At 41.6% G+C, this 12,758-nt stretch overlaps 1 protein-coding gene across 10 annotated transcripts in view; it reads right to left on the bottom strand.

Annotated features, from left to right (window-relative positions):
* The window catches only part of plekha7a (pleckstrin homology domain containing, family A member 7a), a 176,388-nt gene that overhangs the window by 5,804 nt on the left and 157,826 nt on the right, over positions 1-12,758 (bottom strand). For 8 of the 10 annotated variants that reach the window (XM_080436725.1, XM_080436728.1, XM_080436727.1 and 5 more), the window contains 9 exons: positions 9,908-9,988; positions 9,647-9,796; positions 8,907-9,008; positions 8,226-8,337; positions 7,860-7,972; positions 7,495-7,689; positions 6,671-6,767; positions 5,546-5,640; positions 4,359-4,637 (listed from right to left, as the gene is read on the bottom strand). In XM_080436725.1, the coding sequence (XP_080292851.1) occupies positions 4,359-4,637; positions 5,546-5,640; positions 6,671-6,767; positions 7,495-7,689; positions 7,860-7,972; positions 8,226-8,337; positions 8,907-9,008; positions 9,647-9,796; positions 9,908-9,988 (1,224 nt within the window). The remainder of the gene's footprint in view (positions 1-4,358; positions 4,638-5,545; positions 5,641-6,670; positions 6,768-7,494; positions 7,690-7,859; positions 7,973-8,225; positions 8,338-8,906; positions 9,009-9,646; positions 9,797-9,907; positions 9,989-12,758) is intronic. The other 2 variants (XM_080436733.1, XM_080436729.1) reach the window with 2 other exon arrangements.

Raw genomic sequence — 12,758 nt, 5'->3', positions numbered from 1 at the left:
AAACTACAGGCTTTCTATTCCTGGAAAGTTAGCAAGCCATTGTTCTCACGTTAAAAAAATAAAAATCACACCCAGTGTGAAGTGGGCGGTGTGGTCACAGTGGTTATCACAGTGATGGAAGTTCACTTAAAGAAAAAAAAAAAAAAAAAACATAAATGTGTTATTTTTAAGTGCATAGTCCTATTTATAGGGCTATGCACATGTATCATGTTTCACTAGCCAATCACAGTCCTGAATAGACTGTGATTGGCCAATCACGGTGCAGGGTTAGGGGGGTACACTGGTGGCCAATCACAGCGCAGGGTTGGGGGGGGTGCAATTTCCAAACCTCACATATAGGGGCGGTTTCACCGCCCAAAAATAAATAAATTTAATATTGAAGGAAAAACCTTCCTAACGATGACGTCACTGGTAGACAGGTTTCTGAACTGTCCACAGCCCTCCTATGAGAAACAGACTGAGTAGAAAGTCTAATCTAGAAAATCTATTATATGAAGATAGGTTGAAAATGGGTGAAGTCGTCCTTTAATGCCCCATTTCCTCTGTCTGACTGCATTGTTCCTGAATTCCCCTAGAGGGAGACAAAGACCGGAATAAACAGTGGTCATTTCTAATCTGGCCTACAGATTGAGGAGCTTATTTTGGTGGGATTCTGAGGCATATCATGTTTAGAGCACCGACAAGAGGAAAACAGACACCAAATACTACCGTCAGCAGGGCATTAGTCTGCTCTGTAATCATAAATTATGTATTATACTGGTCTGTCTCCCAAATGTTACAAACGCTCCCTCTCTTTACCCGAATCTCTCACTAGCACGAGCACAAACACATACATGCACACACACACACACACACACACACACACACACACACACACACACACACACACACACACACACACACACACACACACACACACACACACACACACACACACACACACACATACACACACACACACACACACACACTTAACCACGTGGACCCTAATATCCCTATTCTGGGCATGTCATAATAGGCGAACATTTGGCAGAAATAGACAAACATTCCGCGGAAATGGCAGATCTACAAGCTCAACACGTTGTGTGAGCTTGTAGATCGGCTATTTTCAGCAAAGAGATTTGGTGTAGAGAGGAAAAAGGAGGGGAACAATTATAGAACCCTGAGGGACCCCAGCCAAGGAAGTACAGTATATACTGTTGTACGGTTTCAGTGGTTAGGAAAAAAACATAGAAAAACGTGCATGCATAATAGTCATCAAACCCTCTGCCAATAAAGATAGGAAAAACACAGCCAGAGGACATTCAGAAGCAGGAACTCTTTATTGTTGAGCGCAGTTCTCTACATGATAGAAAAGTTACAGACGCTCAGGATAAGTTGTGTGTTGCTTCCCGATTACATTAGAGTTAAGTGGTGATTAGCAGTTCAGTTTGTCTAAGTGCTCGACTAATTTAATGCTACCCCTCTACTGAGCTATTTCCTTGTTTTGCTTATTTCATTATCACTGATCTGAAAACTGTGTGCATGGGGAAAAGCAATATGGCAGAAACACTGGCACTGAAGGGGTGATGTAGGTTGAGAATTGCTATTCACTGAGACCTCTGCATTGACCAGAAACACTAGAGGTCTGCTATGATGCTCGACATTGGAATCTACAGTAAAATCCTGAGTGTCCATTTAATTCTGATTCGTGTACTCATGTAACCTAATGGACACGTACAGGTCCATTTGGTTACGTGTGTACACTCTCACTCTTAGTTTACTTTTGAAATGTATGTTAACTAAGTAGTGCACAGTTACACAGATCTAACTCTGAGAACTAGCTCTTGCGATGCTAAATTCAGCATCGTCTTTTGAAACCGTTATAAAAAAATATAAATTCAAATAAATGATATATATATATATATATACACAAACACACATATCTATATATATAGTTTCGGACTTAAATGTTTTGTTTGTGTAAGCACTTTAAAAATAAATATATTTTTTATCATTATGAATATTAATAATTGAATACACAACCTATAATGGTCAATCTCGTTTTTTTTGCCATTTCTAATTAACTGTTTCTGCAATGTTGCTTCAACCTCCACAATCTGTCTATGATGTGTAAAACTATGCATATACTATAGGCTGTTTAAAAAATACTCAAATACTGTCGGAATACTTCAACTTCCACTGTGGCAGTGTACAGTAAGTATCAACCACAGTCAAGTAATAAAAAATATCATTTTGGTTAATAAAACAAAGAGTATGAAAACGCAGAAAATGTAAACATGTTATTTGCTGATATGAATGTATTAAATAAATATAGAATATGCTCTGGCTGTTATGGTTTGAGGATGAAGAAGAAAAGAAGTCGGGTGGCAGCAGGAGTTGATTGACTGCGTATTGCTCAGGCTCAATTTATACTTCATCGTACGATGATGTCGCGTGGGTCGATCTACAAGCTCATACATGCGACACATTGTGAGCTTGTACATCGGCTATTGTTAGTGCACAACGCCATCGTACAAAGGAGTATAAATCAGGCTTCAGTGTTACAAACAAAACAGAACACAAAGGGATGATGGCGTGTTATGAGTTAGTTCTCATAGGACTCTACAGCCTACCTTATTATATAAAAAGGAAATGTACGACATTTTGAACTTAAGTTGTTCATTCTTAACTAGATAATTGTTACAGTGGGGGAATTAATCCTAAAACAGATATCAATCATCATTTTCATATAAGGTGCAAAGGTTGTTGAAAACATGAAGCTATTTGTTTAAAATGTCCAATTATCTGATCTTACATGAATGAAAATACCACCATGACCTCAATACAGGTCTGTGGCTCGCTGTACAGTGTTTTCGATGAGGTAAAGAAGCATGCTGGCCATCTTAGACTAATCAGCGAGTAAATATAGGAAATGTGTGTCCTAATATGAGCATGTATGGGGCGAAATTAACAGAATGAAAGGAAATTCAAAATGTCATAAATATTTCTTTAGTAATACTCTCACACCCACCTAGCGATTGCCACACACTGATTCTATGATTAGCAAGCAATGCATGCACAAAGTGATTGATAAACCAGTGGATCAGAAGGTGATTTTATGATGAAGGCAAAATGAATTAAGGAATCATCAGTGAAACAAGGCACTTGGATTTCGTCTGAGGAAAAAGAAAGCGGGGAGGTGAGATTGTGATTTTTGTGCCTTTAGCATTAGCATTACCCACTCTCTTCATATCTTCAACCTGAAAAATCTTATAGACATATTCCTTAATTCTCTCTATATGCTCTCTAAATATACCAAATCTCTACAAAATAGAACTATACAAATGTATACTGAAAATATCCCATTTTAAATAAATAAAAGTGTACATGTACAAGGCATGTAAATGTACAGCAGTGTTTTTCTCTATTTTTCTGTTATTAAAGTATTCTTTTCTTTCAACCTGGCCCTATTTTCCTAGTTGCCATAATGCAGATCGGTTAATACCTAATGTCATCACTTCCTTCAGTATTGAGCTTCACAAAATGTAATCACCACTTTCTGCAGCCAAACCAGATGACCCTACACCTACAGTGTTTACAACACAATAATGCTTATGTGGCATTTAAACATTTATCTTAGCCATACAAGGACATTTATCACACAGAATTTGAGTCATAATAATAGGCTATTTTATACTTTTTTTGCATTGCCAAGATACTTCATTAATTACAGTGAGCACGGGCCTGCAGTCAGAGGTTTGCCAAACTCACCACTGAAAGAAGTGACGAGATAAAATGTTCTACCGACCGACATCATGGCAGAAACAGCTAGGAACACAGGGCCCCGGCTGGGGGGGAAAATATTCTTTAAATATTTTGAGAAAATAGGAAGGGAGAGCAAGGAACTTCTGCTTCCCTTCTTTTCTCAGTGGATCTACATTCAGAGTTGTGTCAGTGAGGTGCCACAAGAGGGCAGTGATAAGTGGGTTCACTTTAACCCTTCCACCGTAAAAAAATAATAAAAACACGACCACTAAAAACACAGGGAGTGACCGTCTCAGTCCAAAACTAGCCAGGCGACCCCCCCTCCTCCCATATTAGTTCCCAAAGTTCTCCGCAAGCCCCGTCAGCTTACACCATCAGCCAAGCTAGCTAGCCAGCCCAAAGCCAGTCTCGCCACCCTTTTAGCCCGAGGTTAGTACCCGCGGCTAACAGCTTGTTGGTCTCACACACACAAGTTAGCATGTTAGCGTCCCGGTTTTAGGTTATCATGTGGCAGGGGAGGGCTGGGGCGTGTAGCAGCAGCGATGGTGGTGGTGACTTTGGGTGTCCCTGTGCCTGGTGCTGCTGCTGCTGGGAGCTGTGGGGTAACGTACGGAGGAGGGTGCCGGGTCCGAGGCGCCGGCGGGCAGCCTGGAGGAGGACGAACGCTGGGAGACGACGGAGAGACCCGCGCAGGAGGAGCGCTCGCCCTGGCTGAGGTTGCGCTTGCGCTCGCGCACCAGCGCCCTCTGGTGCCTCTTCATGCGCTCCAGCTGCTCCTCGGCGGTCATGCGGCCACGTTGTTGCTGGCCACCGGGGGCCAGGGCCCCGCCTGGAAGAGGAGGGGAGTCAGCGGGAGAGGACAGGCGCTCCAAGGCACTCCTGGGTCGCTCCTGGTGGGGGGGGGGGGTGATGTAGAGTTACAGAGAGGAGGGAGAAAGAGGAAGGAGCAGTTGGGAGAGAGGGAGACGGGCAAGTAGGAGAGAATGAAAGAGAAAGAGAGATTGAAGAAAGAGGAAGACACCGAGGGAGGGTTGGAGGAGAGAGGCAGGCAGAGAGGAGAGGAAAGGTGGAAGGGTTGGTAGGAGTGGGGAGACAGAGAGTAGATGAAAGAGATGTAGAAATGTAGGAATAACGTGGAGAGAAAAGGCGAAGAACCATGGACATACAGGTAGGTAAGGAGTGGAAAGATGGAGGGAGATAGAGATGACAATGAGAAGGAAAACAGATGTAGGATAGGAGGGTCAGGACAGAGAGAGGTGAGGAGGACAGGAGGGGTAGGGGACAGGAGGGGTGTGTGTGTGTGTGTGGTGTGTGTGTGTGTGTGTGTGTGTGTGTGTGTGTGTGTGTGTGTGTGTGTGTGTGTGTGTGTGTGTGTGTGTGGATGGATGATGGATGGATGGATGGATGTATGTGGACAAAGAGATGGGGCAGGGGAACAGTGAAGCATGGAGAGGAAACAACAATGGGAGGAAAAGTGAGGACACTGACATATACTGCAGTGCAACTTATAGACCTGGCAACAAAAACAGTGATTTCAATAAAATAATTGATTTTCATAAATACTGAAAGTAGCAGATCTATAAGCTAACAACATGTTGTGTGTGCGGTTGCAGATTGGATTTTACACCATTGTATATTATTACTTATTTTCATGTTGATTTGTTGATACATAATTAGTTTTTAAATCATCCCAAAATACACGCTTCATGATTATTCATTTAATCTAAAAAAGTAATGGATAAAATAATGGGTAGGTTCAGGTTGATAATGGATCATTTCAGCCCTAGTGGTGACTCACCCTGGTTATGGACCCCCCAGGGACCCCCCGCCTTAAGGTGACGTAAGAGGAGACGGAACTGGGCTGGTTCAATCGAGACGAGGAGCCGGACAGACCTGGACAGATAACACACAGTGTGGAGTGGGAATCATGATAGTACTATTAGTACATTGGTTCTCAACCTATGGGGGGGGTCCCCAAATGATTTTGGGGTGGGTCCCCAGATGACAGTGAAGTGACAATTTAAGGACTTTTACGACCTTTCTAATAACAAAAAAAAAAAAAAGATCATTACTGCTTCAATCGTAATCAACAAACTATACAATGAAAATGGTCAAACATAGGCAAAATGTTCAAATTATATAAGAAAGAGGCAAAAAAAATGGAAATAGCAGATCTCCAAGCTCACAATGCCTCGCAACGCGAGGCGTTGATCTGCTATTTCACAATATTTATCTGTGAAACAGAGTCAAACTAAATGTAATGCCTCAATTCCAAGAGCTTGTCAGGGTGGCGGGTCCCCAGTTCAAATATGATTATTTTGGGGGGTCACAGCCTGAAAAAGTTGAGAACCACTGCTATAGTAGTAGTACTACGTATAGTGAGTGCATAGTATCAGTCATAGTAGTAATTAGCAGCACTTGAGTTGGAAAATGCTTTAACTTCTGTTAAATATAACAGGCACACAATGGTCGCTCGGCTCGTTCGATAGTTTAAACAGCTTTGAAGTGACAATAGCTCATTACAGTAAAAGGACAGTATAGGATCTGACATGGTTACTGTGTGTATTCTTATTATTACCTTTGTCCTGCATAATGCAAACTTTGTTGAAGGTGTATATTGTTGTGTATATTCTATTGTATATTTTGTTCATTATTGATGGTGCTTTGTTTTTGTTCTCAAAAGACCACAAAATATATATTTTCGTGGTCTGTGCCCCGCGTCAACTCTCAAAAATATAAATCTTAAAGACGCATCAACAAGTTTTTGCACGCCCACTTGTGACAACTGCATCCCTTAAAAACAATGGGTGAGCGTCTTGACACTTTCTACACAGTCAGTCCCATACGTTTTAGCATGGTGTGCTAAACCTGTCAGTCCAGGTACATAACATGTAGGGTTAATGTATCAGTGGTGTAGACGTACCTTTGCTAGGGAGAGTCTGGTAGTTCATTTCAGACCCTGTGTTGCTGCGGCCCAAGCCAGGCAGCTCTGGTTCACTCAGGTACGACCGCAACTCCACCTGCCAGTGAAAAAAGACAGGTTAAAGGCTTGTGTTAAACGTGTGTGTCTATTGGCGATATGTTGTTTTCACACCCAAAGGTCCCTTTCCCTTTCCCTTTTGTAAACAACAGTGTTAGCACAGGGTTCCCACTGTCATGAAATTCCTGCCAATGTTTAGTTTGAAAAACAGTTTTCCAGGTCAGGAAAAGGTTTGATATTAATCAAATGTTTTTGTAAAATGATTGGATATACATGTTTTTGGCTATTGATTTTGTTCATAAAAACATAACATTACGTGAAATATATAACATGTTAAAATGCAGTGCTGCACTGCATGAGCTGCGTGAGTGCGGCCTAATGTATACAGGATGTCACGTGACAAAAATAATAGATTGTATGCTAACAACATGTTGCACCGTGATACGTCTTGGAGCATTGATAGCACACTGGTGTATATAGCCTCATTATTGCACCGTATGATTGCTGTAGGCCTGGAAATGGGGGAAAATACTTTGGAAAAGTTATGGAAAAGCTTTGAAAAGTCATTGTAAAAAATGTGTGGGAACCCTGTGTTAGGTTAATTCCAGTTTATATACTTGCCAAGAGCAGTACATCTGCACATGCCCAGAGTTTGTCCTAAACATCAAAACTATCTCTCTATATTATTGATCATAATAGCATAATTTTCTACACGCAGACCAGAGGTACAGTACTGCACTAGTGTACCTACGTAAATATCAGCATACCTTACAGTCTCCATTAACAACACCCTGCCCAGTTTCTCTGTCTCTCTTCCTCTCATCTGACTGTCTCTTGAGGCCACGTACTGATGTGTGGCGAATGACTGACGCCTCTTTGGGGAGCGGTGGGATCACAGGGGGCGTGTCTTCATAGTCATAGAGGCGGGGCAGAGGCGGCCTGGGTGGGGCGCTTTCCTCAGCCTGTACAAAAAAACATATAATAATTTAATATTTTCATACACATGTTCCTACCTTCCAGGAAGCCATCGTTCATTTCAGTTCATGTCAGTGTTACATTATCATTTTGCAGTTTAAAGTGCAGATTGATTTGGATTGTTGAAGTATAGCTGAAAATAGCCCTGGACACTCACCCACTTTGGCACGGTGCTGTGAGGCAGCGTCTGGGAGCTGCGATGAGGGGGCTGGAGCTTGGCGCTCTGAGAAGGCACTGCTGAGTCCGACACTGAAGGCACTAGTTTCCTCTCTTAGAGAGAGGGTATGACATGCAACAGATCATGTGTTAGATAATATGACACGCGTCTAGATCTGTGCTTAGCCACCCAGAATATTGTTATTTTTAAAGAATTTTAAAACGATACCACTACAACCCTGTCGTTGCTGTTAAAGTTGTGGGGTGGGGTTTTAAAACAACATATTTATAGTTATGCGTGTAGTTATTGTTCTAGGTGTGGACAGCCCTTGATGATCCCAGAGGGTATTATTGCCGTTCTTCCTACCTGGGTTGTGGACGGAGCTGATCGTGATTTTGTAGTTTGCTTTGCTGGCACTCAACCCGCCCATCACGTCCTCAATCCTCCACAACTCGCGCTTAATTTGGGCTTTCTCCTGCTGAGGTGACACACACACACGCGCGCACGCACACACACACACACACACACACACACACACACACACACACACACACACACACACACACACACACACACACACACACACACACACACACACACACACACACACACACACACACACACACACACACACACACACATTAAATAGCCCACAAAGCAGTCAATTACATGATCACAATGAAAAGTGGTATGCAAGCATGCACAACGTAATATTTTTTAATTTCAAATTCAATGAGGAAAGTTCTTATGCAGGGAAGAGCACAAAGACAGGATGAAAAACACATGGTACTCTACATAACATTGAAGGCACAAAGGTTAGGTTATGATTAAGATTCAACATTTAAATGAGACGTTTTCGCCAAATTGAGCAAAAAATGCAGGAGCCCAACACATGACTACCATTTGTGTCAAAAACATTCCCAGCGTTAAATTATCCATTTGTAACTCTTAAGAGTTAAATTACCACTGATGGTTTTATCGTGTACACTATCCAAAGTTGTGCTCAAAATCTTTCCCAGAAGTTGATTGGAGAGTAGTGTGTCTTACCTGTGAAGCGGTACTGTTATTCATCTGGGCCTGCAGAGCCCTCCTGAGCTGCTCCACAGAGCTCTCCAGAGCACCGTACTCTTCCCAGGCCCGTGACATCTCCTAAAGGATGATACAAGTCTTATCAAATGTTCTGACATTATACCTCATTGCAATGCTGTTTTTTTTTTACCCATTAAGACCTGAGGCGATTCTTAAAAATCCTTCTTTCTTCTTTTCTAAATCCTAACAGTTTTTTGAAAAAAATCTAAAACATTTTTTTTTCAATCTTTTTCAAAAATAGCAGATCTACAAGCTCATAGCGCGACACTCGGTGCCGCGCTATGAGCTTGTATATCTGCTATTTTTGAATAGCCAACGAAATCTAAAGTGACACAGATGCGTTCCAGGTCTTAATGGGTTAACTGCCAATCCCTCATACATCAGAAGCATTTTCATGACATGGAATGTAAACTAAATACAGAATATTAAAATGAAATCGGAGGAGGCATAGTGGTTTCCATCCCTAGGATCAACCAGTCTACAGAACTAGCCTGTACACCGTAAGTGTGTGGGGAAGTAGCATAACAACCATATTGGGAGAAAAAGGGGGAAAATGTACAAATACAGAAAGAAAGAAAGAAAGAAAGAAAGAACTACAGATGGTGTGAGATATGAGCACTAATGGAGCACTACTGTAGGTGCTCCTAGCAACACACACATACACACATGACACACTGTATATACCAGAAATCACCTACCGTGGAGACGCGTGAGATCTGAGCTCTGATGGCGACCAGGTCTTCCTGCAGCAGTCTCTGCTGGTAGGCTATCTTCTGGCTGTGGGCAGGCTGGTCCTGGTACTGCTCCATCTGCTGGTGGGACACGTCCAGCACGCTCTCCAGCTTATCCTGACAGCAAGTCACACAGGAGTCAGAGGAGGTATGAGACATTCATGGGGAATTTTTTTTTATAAAACTATTAAAGTGTGGTCCACATCACTGCAGCTTAACATTGTGTACCTTGTCTTCCTTTAAGGAGCTGATATTTGCTTCCAGTTCCTGCAGGGTCTTGTCCTGCTCACACAACTGACTCAACTTCACCTGCAGGGGGGAGACGGAGGCACCATTTACAACTGGGATTAACAATGCATATTTCTGCTGTCGGGCAGAAACCAGATATGTCCAAAATATTAACTTTTCAGATAGTGGAAAAAAAAACAGCAACACAATACTGTCCTTACATTATCATCACTTTACCCAAATCCAGCTCAAGTGGAGTTAGGGGGTTTTTGACCATTAATGTGGAGATCTTGGTTATGTCCTGCTAATACTGTCTTGTCCCCATGATAGACTGCCATTATGTGTCCCAGGTAAACACACCAAATCCCTGAAGACCTGAGTAACTAAGGTCTTCTTCAGGGATTGAGTGAAATGACATAGTATAAATTATGTTTCAGCACCACAAAGGCATGGAGAGTGCGTGTGTGTGTGTGTGTGTGTGTGTGTGTGTGTGTGTGTGTGTGTGTGTGTGTGTGTGTGTGAGAAAGAGAAAGTAAAAAATGTAGACATAGGCCTAAACTCTGTAATTGTTTTGCATGTAGTCCCCGTACAGTCCATTTATGATGGAAATAATGATCTTCAGTATGAGTTATATTAGGTGTGAGTTGCATTCAGATTTGAGCATCAATGTAAGGCAGGGGTCTTCAGTTTCACTCTGTTCTTGGTCTGCTCTTTTTTCCACACTGTGTTAATCAGTGCCTGATAAAGCTGCACATATCATGTAAATATTATAGTGCACATTTATGTAAATATATTGCTCACATTGAATAAAATGAATATGTCTAGCTGAGATATTTTTGCACATGCTAGGATCACTATCTTCAAAGTTTTTTCTTTGTAAATCTTATTTTATATTTTTTGTTATATTTTATCTGCAGCCTATTTGTTGCTGAGCGGCATAATCATCCCATGAGAATCAATCAAATGTATTTGGACCTCATTTTATCCCTTCGGGGCAGTAATAGGACTGAATAGCCGAAAGTGAATCAAGTGCTTATCCTCATTAACTCCATCCACCACACTCTGTACTGTACATACAGTAAACACGCTTGCAGTCATATTAGCTGTTCCTTCATATTAATAATTTAACTTGTTGTTGCCTCCATGGTGAATATTGTTGTTCGATCTAATCAAATATTCATTGTGAACATCATGCTCATGAATTGTTAAGCGGTGTCTGAGCTTGCAGTTTGCAGCCAGACACAAGAATCCTCAGACAGGAAGTAAGATATAAAATTCATAAGAGAAGAATAAAAGAACAGGCTATTTTAGAAGGTGGATGAATCATTTGGGCTGGGCATCGAAAGTAAGGATTTATAAATAAATAAAAGGACAACTTGGAACATCCTCCCACACTTTTTCCTTTTTGCCTCAATAGGGATTTTTCTCTTCCCAAAGGCAGCAATCAGAGCTGGCACGTATAGTTCCCTGCCTAAAGTTATTTTGTATTATTTTGTGCATTTTAATGTTTTATTTCTTTAATAGGAGAGTGTAGAGAGCCAGGAAACGTATGGCAGAGAGAGGAAAGACGTGAGATAAGCCCGGGAAGCGGATTCGAACTCGGGACCTCATGGCTCACACTGGTATAAAAAACACAGTGCAGCTGCAGTGCAGTGGCGTGTCATATGCTGTTTGTCATAATGCAGTCCTGCGTCGGTAGCCAGTCTTAGTAATTCAGTTGAGCATTTTATATACAGTATCCTGGAAATGGTATAATAAAACATTTATTTTCTTCAAGATTACAATTCTGTGGTTTCGGTTTCTCAATACTGTAGCAACAACAATAACAAAAGAAAGGATTAAGAACAAGTAGTAAGGTAAAGAAACCTATTGTGTCAGTAAATCTTTCATTACAAATGACTGATAAGAAGTTTAGCCATGTTTACTTTTTTCATACTCAAATTCATCATACTATACTAACAAAATGTGCAACAATATTATTGGACAATATCATCGGACTTCCCACGCCCACACTTTCTGCTATGAACAATAAAGCCATCACACGTTAAGCGCTCACAATAGCAAATGACACTGATCATCCCTTACGTCATCACTTCCAACACATGCCATCTGGATGAACATACAGAACTTTGAAATGGGAAAGTTCTGTAGTTCTGTATCAGCCACGCTTATAGGATGTTTTTTGGGGTATTTTGGGGACTGTATGGCATGTATTGTCTTGGTGTTATGTTATGTGCCATGTTGTTTTGTGCTATATGGTTATGGTTTTTTTTCTGTTGGAACAGATGTGAAGAGGAATATCCCTGAGGGAACAATAAAGACAATGATTATTAATAGCTTAAATCCTGTGTGGACACCTACTTAAACTTGATTTCTCACCTGAGGAGCCAACATCCAGAGCTACAGTATGGCACACCAGGCAATATCTGTTTTGCCTGGTGTCTTGTCTTTGTAATGACAGGATTGTGGGTTGTATAGCTTGGGATATTTTCGACCTCAACAACTAGTCTCTCCTCATCCATTGCTCTACACACACAAGCGACAGCAGGAGGAGAGGAATCTGCCCTGGGAGCAGAACATGTCCGGATCTTATGCCCGGATGTACAAAGATAAAAAAAAAGATCAGTGGCGGCGAGGCTGGAAATAGGACAGTGGCGTTAAGTGCTGCTGGGTAGCTCATCAGCAATCTCCAGCACACGCCTACCTGCCGGTATTAGGGTTGTTCATAGCAGTTAGGCAGCAGTGTGTGGCTTTAGCCACCAGGCACCCCTAGAGCGCTAGAACTTATTACTCTTTTTTTTTTGGCAAAAGATCAAGAAGAAGGTTTGTAGAAAGTTTGTGAGGTGTGTTC

This window comes from Gymnoscopelus braueri (genome assembly GCF_963280865.1).
Source record: "Gymnoscopelus braueri genome assembly, chromosome: 9".
Taxonomy (NCBI): domain Eukaryota; kingdom Metazoa; phylum Chordata; class Actinopteri; order Myctophiformes; family Myctophidae; genus Gymnoscopelus; species Gymnoscopelus braueri.
The sequence above is the reverse complement of the archived record's forward strand: the minus strand, read 5'-3'. Positions and strand labels throughout refer to the sequence as shown.